General features: G+C 45.1%; 1 protein-coding gene across 2 annotated transcripts in view; it reads left to right on the plus strand.

Moving 5' to 3' along the window:
* trpm2 (transient receptor potential cation channel, subfamily M, member 2) overlaps positions 1-21,973 on the plus strand; it is a 543,973-nt gene that overhangs the window by 89,788 nt on the left and 432,212 nt on the right. For both annotated transcript variants that reach the window (XM_041200804.1, XM_041200805.1), the window contains exons 6-9: positions 4,768-4,934; positions 5,707-5,887; positions 6,709-6,770; positions 8,654-8,854. In XM_041200804.1, the coding sequence (XP_041056738.1) occupies positions 4,768-4,934; positions 5,707-5,887; positions 6,709-6,770; positions 8,654-8,854 (611 nt within the window). The remainder of the gene's footprint in view (positions 1-4,767; positions 4,935-5,706; positions 5,888-6,708; positions 6,771-8,653; positions 8,855-21,973) is intronic.

Consider the following 21,973-nt stretch of genomic DNA (forward strand, 5'->3'; position numbering starts at 1 on the left):
TGCTGGCATGGCCTCAAGCCAGTAATCCAGACACACAGGGTAATGCTCTGGGGGCCCAGACTCGAATCCCACCACATTAAATGGTGAAATTTGAATTCAATAAGCATCTGGAATTAAAAATCTAATGGTGACCATGAAACCATTGTTGATTGTTGTAAAAACCCATCTGGTTTGCTAATGTCCTTTCAGGAATGAAATCTGCCGTCCTTACCCAGTCTTGCCTACGTGTGGCTCCATTGCAACTTTTAACTGCCCTCTGAAATGGGCTAATAAGACATTCAGTTGTATCAAACCGCTATGAAATCTAAAAGGAATGAAACTGGACAGACCATCCGGTATCGACTAGTGCACTGAAAATTACAATGGCGCAGTCCTGTTAACCCTGAAAAGTCCCCCTTGCTAACATCTGGGGACTTGTGCCAAAATTGAGAGAGCTGTCCAAAGACTAATCAAGCAACAGCCTGATAGAATCATACTCACAGAATCACACCTTACAGACAATGTCCCAGACACCTTCACCACTGGGTATGTCCTGTTCCACCGACTGGATAGACTCACTATCAGTGGGGCACTACACTAGTATTCAGTTCGAAGGCAGCCACCCTGGAGTCCTCAACATTGACTAGACCGCATGAAGTCTCATGGCATCAAATCAAACAAGGGCAAGAGAACTTCCTGCTGATTGCCACCTGCTTCCCCTCCACCTCAGCTGATGAATCAGTTCTCCTTCATGTTGAACACTACTTGGAGGAAGCATTGAGGGTGGCAAGGGAACAGAATGTACTCTGGGTGAGGGACTTCAATGTCCATCAGCAAGAGTGGCTCAGTAGTACCACTACTGACTGAGCTGGCCAAGTCCTAAAAGACGTAACAGCTAGATTGGGTCTTTGACAGGTGGTGAGGGACTGAATAAGAGGGAAAAACCTACTTGACTTCATCCACACCAATCTACATGCTGCAGATGCATCTGTCCATGACAGTTTTGGTAGGAGTGACCACCGCACAACACTTATAGAGACAGTCGCATCTTCACATTCAGGATACCCTCCATCGTGTTGTGTGGCACTACCACCGTGCCAAATGGGATAGATTTCTAACAGATCTAGCAACTCAAAACTTTTTTAAAACTCTTTCACGGGATGCAGGCATTACTGGCTAGGCCAGCATTTCCTTAATTGCCCTTGAGAAGGTGGTGGTGAGCTGCTTTCTTTAACCTCTGCAGTCCATGTGGCATAGGTACACCCACACTGCTGTTAGGGAACAAGTTCCAGGATTTTGACCCAGTGACAGTGAAGGAACGGTGATATATTTCCAAGTCACGATAATGTGTTGCTTGCAGGGGAACTTGCAGGTGGTGGTGTTTGCATATGTCTGTTGCCCTTGTCCTTGGAGGTGGTATTGGAAGGTGTTGTCTAAGGAGCCTTGGTGAGTTGCTGCAATGCATCTTGTAGATGTAGACACTGCTGCCTCTTCGCATCAGTGGTGGTTGGAGTGCTAATCAAGCGAATCAACTCCTATGTTCAGGATGCCCTTCATCGTGCAGTGTGCTGTGTGCTTTTTTTTTCCCTGCAAAGTCAAAAATGATCTCACTCGTGATGCCTATGGCTCCAATGTCACCACCTCCACAAGTGCTTGTGGTATGAGCATTGCTCGTTGCTCAGGAGTGCACCTGGACATACATATCTTCACTGTTCCTGGGCGCTATGTGCCCTCAGGCTGCTCTGCTCATAGGTCTACTGGTAACTCCAGGCTGGAGGCCTGTCATCTGGGTGCAGCATTGCACTCACGTGCAGGCATCAGATAGGCTTCCTGCTTTGCACCCACATCCTGCTAACAACACTGTGGATGCTCACCTCCAAAGTCACCACCATCTATTTCTGCTTTGTCTGACCGTCTTGCCACTCTCCAAAAACAGGATGCTTCCCCGGGCTGTCCACCTCTAATGGCATGTCCAGAGATACATCAGCAAGCCATACTCGTAAAGACATGTACAGGAAGTCCCTAGAGTGGGTAGATCATGACATTACTCAGTGACTAACATTGATTTGTTGCCCGTTCTGCCATTTTGGACCTCACAGGTGTTGTTCATGCTCTTTGTTAAACACTCTTAGCTGAATCTGCATTCGGCTGCCTATGGGCTTCCCAACTATCACTATTTAAAGGGATCTGAATGAGAATTTCTGGATAGATGCTTTTGACTTCCATTTGCTGCAAATTTAGTGTTCTGTATTCTGTGTTGTTGTGGGGTTCTGTGGAGGTGAGAGTCAGAAGGAGTAGTACTGGACGTTTCCCAGGAATTCAGTGGAGTTTGAAGACCTGTCAGTCAAAAGCCGGCTATCACTAATAGGGGCAATAATTGTAAGCCTTGTATGCCAGGAGAGAGGATTTGATAGACTTCTCATTAACCAGAGAGAGAAGCAGGATGAATGGGCACATGGCTCTTGCAGGATAGCAGCGTTCCTAGTGATGCAGGGAGCCATTTACTGCTTGCATGTGGCTCTGCGGATGTCACATATTAATGTGGAGATGAAAGGGGAAGCACACCCGTAACATCTGGTTGGTATGCAATCAGGCACAAAGCATTCTATTGGTGAAAATGCCAGCCTCCCCGCTAAACGTTTTGGAGGTGAGGGAGTAGCCTGCTGACAGGGTGACCAGTAGCCCCGCAACAATTTAATGGTCAGTTTGTCATTAATAAGTTGGGAGACAGGATGTCTGCCTTTCTGGGTTAGGACAATCAGAGGCTGGCAGCTCTCCAGTGCTTTGGGAGAGAGCTGGAGCAAGATTTGGTTAAGTATTTAGGTAATATTGCCAGATGTTGAGCTGGCAAGCCCCAGAGGGGAGCAAATGAGGTTGGTGGGGGTCTGGGTTTGAGAGGCCATGGTGGGAGGACAACCTGGTAGGAGGCAACACCTTGGTGATCCCTCCGATGGCTCTAGGAGCTGGTTAAGGGCGCCTCCCCCCCCCCATCCACCACCAGCCTGCGCAGGGAAATCTGCTCGGATGGGTACTTGGTGTGGACCTCTCCCACTGCTGGTTATGCCAGCAACAGGAGGATAAGACTTTTAAGTGGGCATTAATCGCCACTGAAGGACCTCAAATGTCCTACTTGCAGGCGACTGCCCGACACCACCCCTGCCACTGATATAATTGTGGTGGGACTATGGCTGGGTGGGTAGGGGGTGGGTAAGCCACCCTCTGGATTTAATGAGTATCCCTTGCCTTTAAACCCATCAGTGCAGAAGTGTTAAGTACAGCCCGGTTCTCTGTTTGGGTAGCTGGGGGGAGCCCTCACTGGAGTGTCTCTCCGAATTCTTAGCAGCCAGCTGCATACTCCAAAAATGGCTTTCATGAGGGTGCAGCCCTTACTACCAGGCCTTTGATGAGGACCTCAGGATGAGGAAAAGGAGAAGGAATAAAAAGAGGGGGAAGAGGAAGGGGAGGAGCAAGAAAGGAGGCATCTGACCCCTTCAATCCTGGACAGCTGGCTAATTAGATGCCAGTTCCCCTAAAATCTCATCTCCACGTCACTGTTTCTCCATAATTCCCTACTTTTCCTCTGCAATAGACTATCACAGTCTCCTTTAGGTCAAAATCCTAAGATACAAGATATGACAATAAAAAATTCCATAATAACTTTATCTAAGAGCACTTCCATAATATATGCTAAACTGTACTATTCACCCTTTGAACATTCCCTTGTTGTCTGTCTTATGATGTCCTGTCTTATGGTCACCTCACACTTACCAATACTGAAATTCATTTTCCAATTATGCACCTATTGTATAAGTTTATTAATGTCTTTCAGTATTTTGTCGCATTCCTCCCCTTTGCCACCAACCCCCACAATTTGTTAGAAGTAATTTGTTTTAGAACTAATAGAATCACTTGAGGTCTAGATTATATTTAGTAGATGATTCCAAACTAGTTACTATGATTATTTATTTACTTAAGTAGTAAGCTGAAGTTGAGAACATTAGATAAAGTAAAAATCAAACAGCTTAAAGTCTTTGGCCATGACGCTGATTAGCACTGCATTTTTCCAGCTTTTTTCATGAGTTTTACTGCCACTTGTCCATTCTAATTAAGGTGTTTCACTCTCATTAAAATGCTTCTCTCTCCTTTTCTATTTAAATTGCTCCATCTCCTGCTCTTTTTAAATAAGCGTTGAGAGTTCTCCTGATTGTATTGTATGTGAAACAAAAACAGAATTACCTGGAAAAACTCAGCAGCTCTGGCAGCATCGGCAGAGAAGAAAAGAGTTGATGTTTCGAGTCCTCATGGCCCTTTGTGAACCACTTTGACACACAAAGAAAAACTGTTTATTGAATAATGATTTTGCCAAGGTATTCTATTTGCTTTGCTGGTCTTCTCTTTTATCTGCTTTAACTGTTGGAACAAGTTTGTCAATCCTGTCCTAACTGCCATGTTTGGGCCATGCATGGTTTGATTATAAAAGTAAAAACTACATGAGGGAGAAAAAATAGGATATGTTGATAGAGTGGGATGAAGTAGGGTGGAAGGAAGCTTGTGTGGTTCAGAAATACTTGGCATAAACCAAGTACAAAGGGCTAAATGTCCTGCTGCTTGCTGTAAATACATCTCTACAATCATTTGTCTTGATCATGTGACTGCAGTGTTTCACCCATATGACATTGTTTTAATCAAATGCATGGGTTCTGACCATATGAGTGTAGTCTGATCATGTGACTGCTTCATGGTGGAATTATGTGACCTATGACACTTAACCTCATGTTTTCCTCCCAGGTGCGTGGATTATCACAGGAGGTTCCTTTGCTGGTGTGATGAAGCATGTTGGAGAGGCAGTGCGACACTGTAAAATGACCAGTGGATGCAAGGGAAGACAGATTGTTGCAATTGGTATTGCCAGCTGGGGTATAGTGCACAACCGAGAGAACCTAATTGGGGGAGAGGTGAGTTATACAAGGGAATGACCCGTGTGGGATATTTGGGACATTGTTGTTTCTGAACAATTTTCTTCACATGGGGAGACAGTGACGTAGTGGTAATGTCACTGAACTAGTAACCTAAAGGCGCAGTCTAATGCTCTGGGGACATGGGTTCAAATGCCTGCAGGTTGAATTTAAATGTAATAAATTGAAAGCTAGTTTCATGAAACTATCATAAAAACCTGTCTAGTTCGCTAATGCCCCTTCAGGGAAGGAAATCTACTGTCCTTACCTGACCTTGCCTACATGTGACTTTGACTCTTAGCTGCCCTGTGAAATACCCTAGCAAGCTACTCAGTTGTATCAAACTGTTATAGATGTTGGATAGACTGCAGCAGTCCAAGTTGGTGGAACACCACCACCTTCTCAAGGACAATTAGGGATGGGCACCAAATGCTGATCTTGACAGTGATGCAGACATCCCATGAAAGAATTAAAAAAAAACCTCAAAGATGGCCCCAAAAAAGTAGCTCAAGGAGGCACCAGTGCTGGATTTGAAATGGGATGTGAGGTTATGCATCTAACATGAGCATGAAGGTTGGACAATCTGTGACCTTGACTAGCCTGGAGCTCTTCATTTACATTGTGCCTGTCTGGCATCTTGCACTGGGCAGCAGCAAGAGAGGAACTAGGCCCTCAGCAATCTGTTATAATGAGGAGTTAGAGGCAACCATGATGTAATATCACACCACTAACTACTGTCTGTAATTAAACATATTTCACTTTCATGGAACAGGGAAGTTTTCCTGTGGATTATTACATGGATGAGACAAATCAGGGCAGGCTATCATGCTTGGACCACAACCATACCCATTTTATCCTGGTGGATGATGGGACCCATGGACATTACGGTGTAGAGATTTCCTTGAGGACCAAGATGGAAAAGTACATCTCAAAGCAGAGAATGGGGACTGAAGGTAGGAGCTTTTTTATCTGGAGCTGCAGTTAAGGGATTGAGAGGTAGAACTCCCATGCATTGAAGGGGCTGTTGGGCACCATAGTCCTACATCTTTGGACCATGAGCTAAAAGCTGATCCATACTGTACCTGCACTGGAAGTGTTTATTGAGATAGTATGGAAAATGCAGGCCTCTGTATCCGTACTCCACCTGTCTTGGGAGATATTAATGAGATCATGTAGAGGGAGCATTATTCTGTTTCTAAAGCTGAGCTGTGTCTGCCCTTGGTATGTTTGATGGAACAGTATAGAGTGAACTTTACTCTGCACCTAACCCATATGTTATACTTGTCCTAAGACTGTTTGATGGTTTGGATTTTAGGTGAGGAAAAAGACAGGGTTCAGCTGTGAAGCTTTCCAGAATCAAATAGCTAAAGCTATCTGCCCAAATTCGCATGAAGAGTGGCTATAATTTGGTAAGGTGGGGAGGATGCAGTGTAACATTCAAGAGAGGAGATGAGGTAAAATCACAAAAACAAAGACATTAACTAAAGCATCAAACTTCTGACATGTTCCCTGTAGGTTAGTTCAGACTGAGAGCTGTAATCATTGGTTGATGTATTTGGTGGACTATTATGTTTTACCAGTCTGGAAGGGAAGAGTGAGGGTCAAGAATGGAAGGTCAGATTTAGTAATACTATTGGGCAGGGAGTCTTACTCTTCAAACATGTATTTTGATAAATCATGACCCATGGGAGAGATGGTCTAATGCATTTTATCACAAATCCTAAGCCCCCTATGCTTTATTGGTGACAAGTTCTGACCAATGCTTGTTTTGTAGATGTTGGAATCGAAATCCCAATTGTCTGCGTTGTCCTTGAAGGTGGACCTGGAACTCTGAATGTAAGTAACAAAGGAGAAAGACTTACGTTTATCATTGAGCCTTTCATAACTTCAGGATGCTCCAAAGCTCTTTAAAGCTAATGAAATAGTGTGTGTAGTATAGTCACTGCTGTAATGTAGGAACAGCAATTTGTGCACAGTAAGTAGACAGTTTTTTTAAAAACTCAAGTTTGGAGGTCGGGAAACCCAGTTGTGAAATGGCCGCACGTATTGCAGTTCGGTGGTTTTGCGTTCTTCAGGTCGAGCACCAGCCCTGTGCTCCTACGTGGAAGAAAAGAAGCAAAATGGTGCAAAAAGGCAGGTCAGATGACCTGATATGGAGTTTCATCATCTTGTAGGTGTACCAGGTGCAGGACACGGGAGGGAAATGGATGGGGACAAGGAGATGTCTCAAAAAGTAGTCACAGGTATGGGTTGAAGATGGTACAGGAATAGGTCTTGTTAAATGAAGGTAAAGAAAGGAGCAGAATAAGAGGGTCCAAATTCAAGAAAGAGCTGCAGGTAACAGACTTTAAGCTACAGTGAGCATGAGAGGAGCCCTGAAGATCCGAGAAGGCAGCCAAAGGTTGGTGATTCCGTGCTGAGATGCTGTTGGGGCAAAGGTACCCCTTTGGAACAGTGATGTTCTGCTTGGCATGCCTGAAGATCTGAAATTGTGCTTCAAGACTAAAGCTTGAATGTGCTTGGAGATGCAGGGAAAATGAATCTCAGAAGACAAGATTGAAACCTTATGAAGTGAGTTATTGTTGAAGCCGTCTGAATGGGAGGGACATTTGGAGGGAATTCCAAGGCAACATCTTCAAAGGTAAAGATTGGAAACCCTTGTGTGAAAGACAAAGTTTCAGTGAGATTGGTTGGCTCTCAATGTGACAAACATCTGGAAGGGTTGTTGAGCAATCCCTGGAATCTGTTTTGGTTGCTTGTGTCATCTATTGTGTACTGTGGTTGGCTAACCACAGTTTTCCTGTTAATTCACGTATACCTCATGCTTATCCTGAATGTTAGAACATAAGATAGATAGTGTATATTGTTTTATCTTTCTGAACTTGTATAGTAAAGTTTATTTTTGTTTGTTCAAAACTAGTGGAATCTTGTGGCTTTATTCACTTAGTAAGCATCTTGAATCTCAAACTAAATGAAACGCTACTGGTCCCTAACCAGATCTCCCCTCACATCCTGGGGTCTGGCCAAGGATCATAAGACAGCCTATATCATCGGTGATGTAAGATCACATGACAACAGAGTTTGCTGAGAGTTCATTGTGAACCATTGTCCTAAGCCTTATCCTGTAAATAGTTAATAAAATGTCCAATAAAAAGTAAAGTTTACTGACAGCCTTGCCTCTAGAAATTTCTATCAATCCTGATCAAGGACAACCTCATCTAAGACACACAACAATGATAACAGAGAGACCTTTCTTTTCCTGCCCTTTGTTCAGGCTGTTTGCCTGCAACTCCAGGCTTCTCCACCTGGAGTTGAGTTTGCAGCCTTCCTGGGACTGCGACTGCTAACAGCCAGTAAGAATGCTGAAACTTCAGGCCCAGTGGTGAACTTGAACTCTGGGCCTAGCACTCACTCCTCACTCTCTCTGCGTCTGTGTTGCCGCCAGCCAACAGCATGTTGCTGGGGCTGAGGAGGAGGCCAAAACTTCTTTGCCCCTGTGTCTGACAGGAGAAACAGCCAGGTCAGGAACCTAACCTACCCTTATTCCATGTTATCTAATGAGAATTTTTTGTTTAGTACTTTTCCGTTTAGCGTGTTGTTCCATGAATCTGTTATGTGCACTAAACGAAGGGTTAATAAGTTTGTGTCAAATGACCACCCACTCGTTCTATGAATTTCCTGTGTTTTATTGTTTTATGATGGTGCTTTTTCTCTTGCAGACAATACATAGTGCGATGGACAATGGGACACCCTGTGTAATAGTGGAGGGTTCAGGCCGAGTAGCTGATGTCCTGGCTAATGCAGCTGCCTTACCCATGGCTCAGATAACTATCTCTTTCATCCAGAAACAACTGCGCATGTTCTTTGCTGAAAGTTACAACACATTCTCTGAGCAGAAGATAATATCATGGACCAAAAAGGTACAACACTGGCTCCTGGCTAGCATCATCTTCCCTCCTATCCGAGATGAACATGCTCTCTATGCTGCTTCATTCCCTCCCATACCATGTGCCTCAATTTTTGTGACAAGACAAGCTTCTCATAAACCACCTTTATTGAGGTTTTGAAAATCCATACACAGCATTTACCAGTACAATAGTTTATTCATAAAACCCTATTTAGTTTGTCTAGCATCACTTGCATTGAACCAACCCATTCTTACTCCCATTTGTTCTGCCATGCATTTTTAAATGCTTACTAATTTAATCTTGAAATATGGATTTTAAGAATTTTCCCATAATTGACATTAGACCAACTGTCTATAGTTACTTGGTTTACCCTTCTTTTCCTCCTTGATCAATGATGTTTACAACATTTACACCCCAATGACAGGGAACAATTTGCCCATTCAAGGACTATTTACAAAATGTGACCCGACATTCTGTTATTCCCTATTGAATTGTAGAATCTTACAGCCTAGAATGAGGCCATTCAGCCAGTTTCGCCTGGGTCAGTGCTTTGAAACACCTATCAAATTTGTCCCAACCCCTGTTCTCTGAATATTTCTCCTTTTCAAATATTTATCCAATTACCTCTTGGAAATTACTATTGAATCTGCTTCCACCATCTTTCAGACAATGCATTTTAGATCATAAAATTTCTACAGAAAAAATTTCTTCTCATCTCCTCTCTGGTTCTTTTGCTAATTAATTTAAATCTGTATTCTCTGGCTACTGACCCTCCCAAGACTGGAAGCAGTTTCTCCTTATTTACTCCTTCATGAATTTGAACTCTATTGATTATTCCTTAATCCCCTCTGCTTTAACAATAACAACTTATATTTGTATGGTACTTTTAACTTGTAAAACATCCCCCAAAGTGCTCCACAAGAGCATTACCAAATTAAATTCGACAGTGAGACACATATTAGAGCAATAACCAATTATTTAGCCAAAGTGATAGGTTTAAGGAGCATCATAAAACAGAAAAGAGAGGTAGAGAGGCAGAGAGGTTTAGGGGAGGGAATACTGGAACTTAGATCCCTGGTAGTTTTAGGCGCAGCCACTAATGACGATTAAAATTGCTAAAAAGGCCAGAATTGGAGGAGCGCAACTATCTTGGAATGGCTGTCGGCTGGAGGGAATTACGGAGATAGGGAGAAGTTGAGGCCATGGAGGGATTTGAAAACAAAGATGAGCATTTTAAAATCAAGGGATGTTGCTTAACCAGGAACGAGTGTTGCTCAGTGAACACATGAATAGGACCTGGTGTGAGTTTGGACACAGGAAGCAAAGTTTTAGCTGACATCAGGTTTACAGAGGATAGAACGTGAGGAGCCAGGCAGGAGCGTATTGGAATGGTCGAGGCTAAAGGTTATAAAGGCATTGATGAGGATTTCAGCAGCGGATCACCTGAGGCACAGGAAGTGTCAGACTAAGTTACACAAGTGGAAATAAGCAATTTTTGTGAACATTTACAACTTCTCTAATCCCTCCACAACTGAAGTTCCCTGTTTCTGGTACCATTCTGCTGAATCAACTCTGCACCATTTCCAGGAACATAAGAAATAGAAGAAGGAGCAGGCTATTCAATAAGATCATAGCTGATCTTCTAACTCCCTGCATCTTTCCACACTATTCGTATATTCCTTGATTGCCCTGAAGGAAAAACTAGTACAGGTCCAAACTAGAGTTACATTTTAAGGTATGCACCACCAGTCTGGACCAGTACCAGACATTTCCCAATTTTTACTCTGCAGAAGAGTCATATGGACTCGAAACGTTAACTCTGTTTCTCTCTCCACAGATGTTGTCAGACCTGCTGAGTTTTTCTAGCACTTTCTGTTTTCATTTAGTTTTTTCCTTCTGTGTCCCTGAGGGATCGATAGATTTTTCAATATTATTTTGAATATATTTAACAACTAAGCATCAGCATCTCTCTGAGGTGGGGAATCACAAAAATTCATAACCCTTTGAATGAAGAAATTTCTCCTCACTTCATCCTAAATGACTAAGCCTTATTCTGAGACTCTGCTCTAGACTTCACAGCCAGGGAAAACATGCCCCTCAGTATCTACCCTTCCAAGACCTTTAAAATTTTCTGTTTCAATTAAATCACCTCTCATTCTTCTAAACTCTAAGGAATAAACACCTAGGCCAGAATTTTCTGCCCCTGTTGGCGGCAGGCGGGATAATATGGTGGGAAGGCCAAACATCGGTTTCAAGTCGTCGTTAAACCAGCTAGCCATCATCTGCTCGGCCCATCAATGGCCTTCCCCACCATCAAATGTCATGAGTGTAATTTCAATGCTCTGCATCTCATCTTGCCTGCCCGCCGGAATCATCTCTCCAGTGTCGGATTTACCTCCTATGTTGGCGTGACTTCAGAATGACATGATTCACAACAGCACTTAAAAGGTGCACACCTGGCAAACTGAGCTTCAAGGGGAACTCGGAGGTGAGTACACATTAATATTGCTCAGTGCTCGTGAGGGTTGACTGTTTGACTTTAAGGAAGAGGCAATGCGCATTCAGGCAAGGGCACCAACATGTTGCTTTATCACGGCTGGTTGACAGTGCAATACCGGTGCAAGAGCTGCACTACGGTTGGATCAAGGTGGGGGTGCAAGACAGCACAAAATGCACATGCAGTGGCAGGGGAGGGAAATGGCCATGCATTAGGGAAACCTTGTATAAAGTGAGCATTCTTCCACAGCTGAAAGAGTTCAAGCGCGGCCACATTGACATTTATTGGAGTCAGGCCTCTAGCTTACCTGCCCACTCAAGCAACGCAGTGCCATGAAAGTGCCACCAAATACTCCTGAACTTTTAATCCCTCAGGTGCAGACTGCAATTTAATGAACGTTTTAGGGGACTACAGGACAATTGGATGACTGGACAACTGGCACAATCTCCTTGTGAAAGCTGATGCTCACAGTACCTTGCAGTGTCTTCATTCAGCTTTGGACCAGTCTTCCCCATGGTTCAAGCTAACAGAACAACCCTGCAATGTGGGTTAGGAGAATGCCTGCACCAGTGCCTACCCATGCATCTCTCTCTTTCATCCTGCAGGAGGAGTACATCAGGACCCTGGAGCCTAGTGACCTAGCTGTATGCCTCATGGCTTATAGGGAGCGGAGTCAAAGGAGAGAGAGTGACTGAAGTGCCTAGCTGGGCAGGGGGAGGAGCAGCACTCAAGAAAAAGGGGTGGCTGGAGCTCCTACGCACGCTGCCAAAGAGCAGTGAGCCATCACCACTTGGTGCCTAGCTCGATCCAGGTGGTGCTTGTCATTCCTGCAGATGACCCCGAGAACCAGTGTTGCCGCAGACTGGCGCATGTCCAGGGAACTGATTGGTCACATAAGCCACCTGCTGCAGAATTTGATTGCCATGGGACCTTGGAGGGCATCCACTGCCAGTGGCTCAATTTTTATACCAGTGGCTCCTTCCAGGGCTCCACAGGTGACCTCTATGGGATCTCACAAGCCTCCACACACACACGTATCCAGCAAGTCACGGATGCCATATTTGCAAATGAGCACAACATTGTGCATTTCAACTGGGATCCGGCAAACCAAGAAGCAAGAGTGATTGGATTTGCACAGATCTCTGGTTTTCCACAGGTGCAGGGTGCCATCGACTGCATTTACATGGTGCTTAGATCTCCGTGGCAGCAAGCAGCGCAGTACATGAACCACAAGGGCTTCCATTTGCTGAATCTTCAGCTGGTCTGTGACCACAGTGAATGCAACCTGCAGGTTTGCGCACAATTCCCAGGGAGTGTCCACAACTCCTACATTCTCATCCCTGACATCTTCCAGGGCTCAGAGGCTGCAGGGTTGGCTCCTCAGGGTCAAGGGCTATCTGTAGCTGATGACGCCCGTGCAGCTGCCTCAGTGAGGTAGAACGAGTTTCATGCTGCAACTCGCACTTTGGTGGAGCAAACCTTTGGGATGTTGAAAATGAGGTTCCAGTGCCTGGACCAGCCTGGTGGAGCCCTGCAATACAGCCCCACAGATGGTGTCATGCATCGTTGTCACCTTCACAACCTGGTGTTGCAACTGGGGGAGGACCTGCCTGTGGAGGAGATAGAGGAGCTGCATGTCTCCTCCAATGAGGAGGACGTCGACTGGTTGAGGATAATGTTCTTGAAGGTGAGGATGACGGTGATGAGGCCATTGTACTGGCCAGATGAGGTGGGTATGCTTGGGAGGTCCTCATAGCCACAAAATTCGTGGAGGAGGATGATGACAACATTGCAGTGAGGACACTCCATAGGTCCTCACATAGCTTATGTGAATGCCTGACTCCTGTAAGGCTGATGGAAGCTTGCTTGTACTCTGTGAACAGGGTCATATCATGGAGATGCAGTGGGGAAATTAGCTTCTCCTTATCCTATGGCATCTTTTGAGAGCTGGACCCTTCAGGACCACACTGTCACTGGACACTAATGCTGATGAGATGGGGGGCCAGCCGCACCTCAAAGGTGCTGCGAGCACACAGAGAAAATGATGGAACTCTGTGCCGCCAGCCCAAGACATTCTGGTAGCAATGATAAGCCCCATCAGGATGCAGGTATGACTGATGTGTCCAGTGACTGTGAAGGTGCACCAGTGTGCTGGGAAGGTTGCACAAAGCACAAGGAGGAGGGCCTGGACTGAGATACCTGCCTTTATCTTGTGCAGGGACAAAGCTTTCACTTCAGACAGATCCAAACACTGCTCATCATAACAAGGAGCCATAGACGGGAAAATTTTTGGGAGTTTACTTACATCGTCAACATTATGTGCAAGTGATTAATACCCATGCTCATGCAGTGAAACTACATTTTCATAAGCTTTCTAACCCTGTCTTGGTGCTCCCCTGACATCCACAATGAAGGTACTGACTGCTACACCCTGTCTGTCATGACCTTGGCAGGGGTCCTCTGAAGGGCTGAGACTTGGAGGGCCCCGGCCTGCTTTGTGGCAGTGGCACCTTCAGCCTGTGGAGCTGGAGGTGCTGGGATCACAGGAAGAGGGGATTCGGATGGGTCAGACACTCCCAGAGTCATCTGGGTGGATGGCTCTGGGGTGTGCACCTGCTGATCCTCCACCCTAGAGGTACCCAAGAGCCCCTGGCTGATTCCTTGAGGAGAAGGGGAAGCTGGAGTGAGATTGAGCTACCCTGCACCCCTCTCACTTTGACACAGCTGGAGGCCAACTATGGCATCAGCAATGGAGTTCAGCCCATGCAGCAGTGCAGGGCCGATGTCCTGGACCAAGGTCTCCATGGCGGCCACCATCCTACCAGTGTTGATCTCAGCATGCCAGTGCTATCACCTCAACCTGAAGGCAGACACAGACTCCTCCATCATGCCTTACAATCTGAGGAGTGCAGTGGACATTCCTTCTTGATGTTCCCAATCTTGCCTTTGCAGCTCCAACAACTGAGGTGTGACCGGGTCCACAGGTTCATCATCTGAGTTGGACTTAGCAGATTTCTGGCCTCCAGCAGTTCTCGGAGTGCTGAAAACCTGGGAAGTACCTGCTGATGCATATTGTGGATTAGACAGTGCAACGTACTCATCCGATTGTGACCCCGAGGCTACTCTAGAGCTAGGGCCCACTAAGGTGTGTGTCTCTGCACTTGTGGAGGGTGTGGGTGAAAGCTGTGATGGGTCTTCAATTAGGGTGTCATCAGATTCTTCTTCCGAGGTGTCTTCAGGCTTGTCGAGGACCTGGTTTGTGGACCCCCCTCTGCTGCTTCCCAGATGTGCTGCGAAAGCAAGGAAACATAATCAGTGCATGGCCTGGAACTGTAGGACAGGGGAACTGATGCACAGCCCGATATATGTTGCACTGCTGGATTCTCACTTGGTTGAATACCGCTGACCTCACTGTCAGCACAGGAACAATTCAGATCGGTTGGATGACTCCAATTTCAAAGTCTGTTAGGAACTTGATGTCAGGTATTCCTCCACCAGTCTGACTTCTCCGTTTTGTTTTGTGCCAGCTTGTCGTGCATAAAAAAAGATGGAGAGAGAGTAAGCAGGACACCTGCCCAGCCGGATGATAAGGATTAAATAAAAACAGAAAATGTTGGAAAAACTCCGCAGGTGTGACAGCGTCTATGGAAAGAGAAACAGAATTAACATTTCGAGCCCGTATGACTCTTCATATTTCCAGCAACCACAATACTTTGCTTTTATCAGATGGCAAGAATGTCTGGTATGTGTGAGCGGTGCCATGGATGGGATGAGGACACGGTCTGCAGGGCAGATGCTGTGTGTGAGAGAGTGAATGGGCATGTTCTTTGAACTGGAAGTGGGAGAGATCCCTGTGGATGTGTCAGTGTGTGAGTTGAGAGTGATGAGAATAACTTACCCTGGCAGATTGGAGGGGTTCATTCGTCTTTCAGCAATGGGTGGCTGTCCTCTTTTGCAGAGCGTCAGCACTGACCACTGCTGGCACTGCCTCCCATGCTGAATTCACCATGCTTGCTGGTCTTCACCCTGAGTGGGGGTAGAGGACTTCACAGCAGCCCTGCACAGCGTCCAGTAGGTGCCTGAGGGAGGTGTTGCTAAGTTTCAGGGCAGCATGTCTTTTCCCTTTGGCAGCCATGACTTTCCAGCAGCCTCCAATGCCTTAGAGAGTACAGGGGCGCCCTTTAAATATGGTGCCCAGATTGTTGAAGACCTGAGGTGATAGTGGGGCGGGTGAATCAGTGGTCGTCTCATCAGCTACCCAACATGTTGCCCATGAATGCATAATTAATGAGGCGGGGCAAGCCAGGAATGGGACGATGCGGCGCTTAAAGCCACCATTGCAGCCAGGGGGTGAAATATCCTCTTTCCTGCCCGCTAATGCACTTTGTGCAAATCTTGGACAATTCCGTCCCTAGTCCACTCAATCCCTCCTCATAGGACAATCTCTGCATCTCTGAAGTTTGTTGGATTCCTCCAAAGGCAAGTATATCTTTCCTTAATTGAGACCAAAAGTGTACACAATATTCCAGGTGTGGTCTCACCAAGACTCTGTAGACTTGTCCTCAAGCTTCTTTATTCCGATACTCCAAACCCTTTGTAACAAAAGTAATCATACAATTTGCTTCCCTAATTGCTTGTTGTGCCTGCATGTTAATGTTCTATGATTCATGTGTAAAGACAAGATCCCTCTGCATGCCAATGTTTCTCAGGTTCTCACCATTTAAAAAATATTCTGCTTTTCTGGTTTTTCCTACCAATGTAGATAACTCCACATTATATTCCATCTGCCACTTTCTTGACCACTCGCTTAATCTGTCTAAATCCTTTTTCAACCTCCTCACAGCTTACTTTCCTACCTTTGTACCATCAGCATACCTGGATGCATTAATTGAATTGATCCAAGCACTGATCCTCATGGTGCCCCTGCTAAATACAACCTGCTGACAGCCTGAAATGACCTGTTTATTCCTACACTCTGTTTTTTGTCTATTACCAATCCTCAATCCATGCTAATACATTATCCTCAACCCCATGAGTCCTGGGCCAGAATTTTACATCCTGCAGGCGGGCGCGCACCCGATCCAAGCAGACGTGAAATAGTGCTAGATTATGTCGGGTAAGCATCCTGACGCCATCACCTACTTGCACAATATTGCGCTTAGCACGCCTGCCGACAATTAAGCGGGAATTAAGCAACAAATTGCGATTTTACGTCCACATTTACAGTTGCTCCCAGACGGCATTCACATTTTTGCTCAAACTTCAAATCAGGGCAGGATGCAATCTCCATGGGGAAATAAAATAAGAGATATCTGGGAACTGCTTTTTTTTGAGAAATGCTTTCAGGTGTTTGATTATGCTGCATGGACAAATTTTGCAGCATTTTTGTTGTTTCGTTTTTTTCTGTGGAAGTCTGCAGCTCCCTGAGGCAGCTGTCTGCCTTCAGGGAGCTAACCAGAAGCGCTCACCAGCACCCCCAGTTAGGACGGCGCCCACCCTCTTCCCATCCCGACCCCGGCAGTGCTGAGCATTTCCCAGCACATGCTTGACGCTGGCTGGCCAACCAGCGTGAAATCATGGCTGAGGGCCAATCACAGTCGGAGGCCCATTTCCTGTCTGCTTCCAGGCACGCAGATTGCACGCGCCCAACAAACAAAAAATTCAGGCCCTAATTTTGTGCAATAACTCCTTCTTTGGTACCTTATTGAATGCTTTTGGAAGTACAAATGCAGTTCATCCACTGGTTCCCCTTACTTACCCTGCTAATTACAACCTCAAAAAACTCATAACACATTTGTCAAATTCAATTTCCTTTCCATAAATCCATGTTAATTTTGCTGATTCATAATATGATTCTCTAAATGCCCTGTCATCATGTCACTAATAGGAACTGGAGTAGGCCATTCAGCCCATCGAGCCTGCTCTACAATTAAATTATATCACGGATGATCACACACCTCAACGCCACTTCCCAGTTCTATCTCCATATCCCTTTATGTCATTAGTATCCAGAAATCTATTCATTTCTGTCTTGGCAATGCTCAGTGATTGAGCTTCCACAGCTCTCTGGGGTAGATAATTCCAAAGATTCACCAGCCTCTGAGTGAAGGAATTCCTCCTCATCTCAGTCTTAACTGGACTGCTCCTTATTCTGAGACTGTGTCCCCTGGTTCTAGACTCACCAGCCAAGGGAAACATCTTATCTACATTCAGTCTGTCATGCCCTGTAAGTATTTTGCAGGCTTCAATGAGATCACCCCTCATTCTTTTAAACTCTAGAGAATATAGGCCCAGTTTCCTCAACCTCTCCTCATAAAATAATCCCGCCATTCGAGGGATTAGTCTGGTGAACCTCTGTTGCACTCCCTTTATGGCAAATATATCCTTTCTTAAATAAGGAGACTAAACCTGTACACAATGCAGTCTCACCAAGGCTCTATACAATTGTAGCAAGACATCTTTATTCCTCGACTCAAATCCCCTTACAATGAAGGTCAACATACCATTTGCCTTCCTAATTGCTTGCCGCACCTGAATGCTAGCTTTCAGTGACTTATGAATAAAGACACTAAGGTCGCTTTGGACATCAACACTTCCCAACCTCTCACCATTTAAGAAATGCTCTACTTTTCTGCTTTTTCTACCAAACTGGATAATTTCACACATTCACATTGGGCTGTAACTTCTGAGTCCCCAATGTCGGATTGGTGGTACACCAAAGATGCTCTGGGGAATCCCCTTCGGAAGTTCCCAGGTAAGGGTTTACATGGCAATTGTCCAGAAGTGCAAATTTCCTCTGGGCAATTGCCCTGCACAGGAAACCATCCGGAAATGAAATTTAAATCATAAACTTTGGATGGTTCCAACTGTGTTACACACATGTTACCCAGAAAAAGTTAGAAGAATTAAAACCTCTTTTGACTTATGGGTAAGTAGTGTGAAGACCAAGACTGAAAACACCCCCACACCCCTGATCCCTCAGGGGACTCCTCCCACCACCATCCCCCGCCCCCCCGGGGCTCACCTCCTCGCCCCCCCCCCCACCAAGAGAGTGACCACACTCTCGCACGGGACTCCACCCCCCACCTTGCAGGCCTCTCACTCCCCTGCAGGCATGGCCCTACCCGAGTCCTGCCACCCCACCACCACCGACAGCTGGTGCCGCGAAAAATGGGGTATATCCTCCTTCACTTCAACAGAGCTGGACTTCAACGCTGCACCTTGGGGATGAGCTGTCCTGCCTGGATCTTTCCCGGCCTGACTCAGAAGGTCAGTTGAGATAAGATCGGAAGAAAAATCACATAAGTAATTGGGCTTGGAGTGACAATCCGATGCTGATTGCCATTCTGAGGAAGTTACAGCCCATTCATTTGCCATGCTCTTGCCCACTCAATTAGTCTGTCCAAGTTCCCTTGGAGCATCTCTATGTCCTCCTCACAACTTACATCTTAATCATAGATTCCAGCATTTTACTGATGTCAGACTAACTGGCCTTGGTTCCCCATTTTCTGCATCTCTCCTTTCTTCCACAGTGAGCTTAATTTGCTACCTACTAATCCCGAGGGGCCATTCTAGAATCTAGGGAATTCTAGAAGTTCAAAGCCAATATCCTGTCTCCACATCATCTTTGAGCAGTCAATGATATAGACAGCAGAGCCTGGTGACTTATTTATCTTGGAGTTGGTTAAATCTTTTAGAACAAATTCCTTCTGTCCAGTTAACTCGAACAATTGTTTCACATGCTCTACTTGTACATCTGGATTCTCACTCCCATCATTTGTAAAAATAGAAACATAGAAACTAGGAGCAGGAGTAGGCCATTCAGCCCTTCGAGCCTGCTCTGCCATTCGTTATGACCATGGCTGATCATCCAACTCAATAGCCTGCTTCCGCTTTCCCCCCATAACCTTTGATCCCTTTTGCCTCCAGAGCTATATCTAACTCCTTCTTGAAAACATACAATGTTTTGGCCTCAACTACTTTCTGTGGTAGCAAATTCCAAAGGCTCACCACTCTCTGGGTGAAGAAATTTCTCCTCATCTTAGTCCTAAATGGTCAACCCCGTATCCTCAGACTGTGACCCCTGGTTTTGGACTCCTCCACCATTCGGAACCATCCTTCCTGCATCTACCCTGTCTGGTCCAGTTAGAATTTTATAGGTTTCTATGAGATCCCCCCTTATTCTTCTGAATTGCAGCGAATATAATCCTAACTGACTCAATCTCTCCTCATATGTCAGTCCCACCATCCCAGGAATCAGTTTGGTAAACCTTCGCTGCACTCCCTCCATAGCAAGAACATCCTTCCTCAGATAAGGAGACCAAAACTGCACATGATATTCCAGGTGGGGTCTCACCAAGGCCCTGTATAATTGAGCAAGACATCCCTGCTCCTGTACTCGAATCCTTTGTCTATGAAAACCAACATACCATTTGCCTTCTTTACCTCCTGCTGCACCGGCATGCTTACCTTCAGTGACTGGTGTACATGGACACCCAGGTCTCATTGCACATTCCCCTCTCTCAATTTATAGCCATTCAGATAATAATCTGCCATCCTGTTTTTGCTACCTATCAAAGTGGATAACCTCACATTTATCCATATTATGCTGCATCTGCCAAGCATTTGCCCACTCACTCAGCTTGTCCAAATCACACCGAAGCATCTCTGCAACCACCTCACAGCTCACTCTCCCACCCCACTTTGTGTCATCTGCAAATTTGGAGATATTACATTTAGCTCCCTCACCTAAATCATTAACATATATTGTGAATAGCTAGGGTCCCAGCACCAATCCCTGCAGTACCCCACTAGTCACTGCCTGCCATTAGGAGAAAGACCCATTTATTCCTACTCTTTGTTTCCTGCCTGCCAACCAATTTTCCATCCATCTCAATACACTAGCCCCAATCCCATGTGCTTTAATTTTACATGCTAATCTCTTACGTGGGACTTTGTCGAAAGCCTTCTGAAAGTCCAGATAAACCACATTCACTGGCTGCCTTTCATCAAATGATTACATTCTCGAAAAATTTGTCAAGCATGATTTCCCTTTCATAAATCCATGCTGACTCTGTCCGATTATGCCACTGTTTTCCAAGTGCTCAGCTATTAAATCTTTTATAATGGACTCTGGAATTTTCCCCACTACTGACATCAGGCTGACTGGTCTATAATTCCCTGTTTTCTCTCTACCTCCCTTTTTAAATAGTGAGGTTACATTGTTTCTATGGCCACTTCCTTAAGTACTCTGGGATGTAGATTGTCAGGCCCCGGGGATTTATTGGCCTTCAATCGCATCAATTTCTCCAACACCATTTCCCTACTAATACTGATTTCTTTCAGTTCCTCCCTCTCACCAAACCCTGTGTTCCCCAACATTTCTGGTATGTTATTTGTGTCCTCCTTTGTGAAGACAGAACCAAAGTATGTATTTAGTGGGTCAGCCATTTCTTGTTTCCCCATTATAAATTCTCCTGTTTCTGACTATAAAGGACCTACATTTGTCTTCACCAATCTTTTTCTCGTCACATATCTATAGAAACTTTTACAGTCAGTTTTTATGTTCCCTGCAAACTTACTCTCGTACGTTATTTTTCCCTTCTTAATTAATCCCTTGGTCCTCCTTTGCTGAATTCTAAACTGCTCCCAATCCTCAGGTCTGTTGTTTTTTCTGGCCAATTTGCATGCCTCTTCCTTGCATCTAATACTATCTCTAATTTCCCTTGTAAGCCATGGTTTGGCCACCTTTCCTGTTTTACTTTTACGCCAGACAGGAATAAACAATTGTTGCAGTTCACCCATGCGCTCTTTGAACGTTTGACATTGCCTATCCACCCTTTAAGTAATGCTTCCCAATCCATCAGAGCCAACTCACGTCTCATACCATCATAGTTACCTTTATTAAGATTCAGGACACTAGTCTCAGAATCAACTACTTCACTCTCCATCTTGAAGAATTCTATCATATTATGGTCGGTCATCCCCAAGGCACAACTAGATTGCCAATTATTCCTTTCTCATTACACTAAGTCTAGGATGGCCTGTTCTCTCATTGGTTCCTCAATATATTGGTCCAGAAAACCATCCCATATACACTCCAGGAATTCCTCCTCGACAGTACTGTTACTAATTTGATTTGCCCAATTTATATGTAGATTAAAGTCACCCATAATTACAGATGTTCCTTCATTGCATGAGTCTCTAATTTCCTGTTTAATGCCATTTCCAACATCACCGCTACAGTTTTGGGGTTTTTATACAACCCCCACTAACGTTTTTGCCCCTTAGTGTTTCTCAGCTCTACCCAAACAGATTCCACATCATCAGAGCTAATATTTTTCCTCACTATTGTGTTAATTTCCTCTTTAATCAGCAATGCAACTCCACCGCCTTTTCCTTTTTGTCTGTCCTTCCTAAATACTGAACACCCCTGGATGTTCAGTTCCCATCCCTGGTCACCCTGCAGCCATGTCTCCTTAATCCTGACTATATCATACCTGTTTACATCTATTTGCACGGTTAATTCATCCACTTTATTGTGAATGCTCATCGTCTTAAGGCACAAAGCCTTCAGGCTTGTCTTTTTAACATTACTTGTCCCGTTTCCACTATTTTTCACTGAGGCCCTATTT

This window comes from Carcharodon carcharias, chromosome 12 (genome assembly GCF_017639515.1).
Source record: "Carcharodon carcharias isolate sCarCar2 chromosome 12, sCarCar2.pri, whole genome shotgun sequence".
Taxonomy (NCBI): domain Eukaryota; kingdom Metazoa; phylum Chordata; class Chondrichthyes; order Lamniformes; family Lamnidae; genus Carcharodon; species Carcharodon carcharias.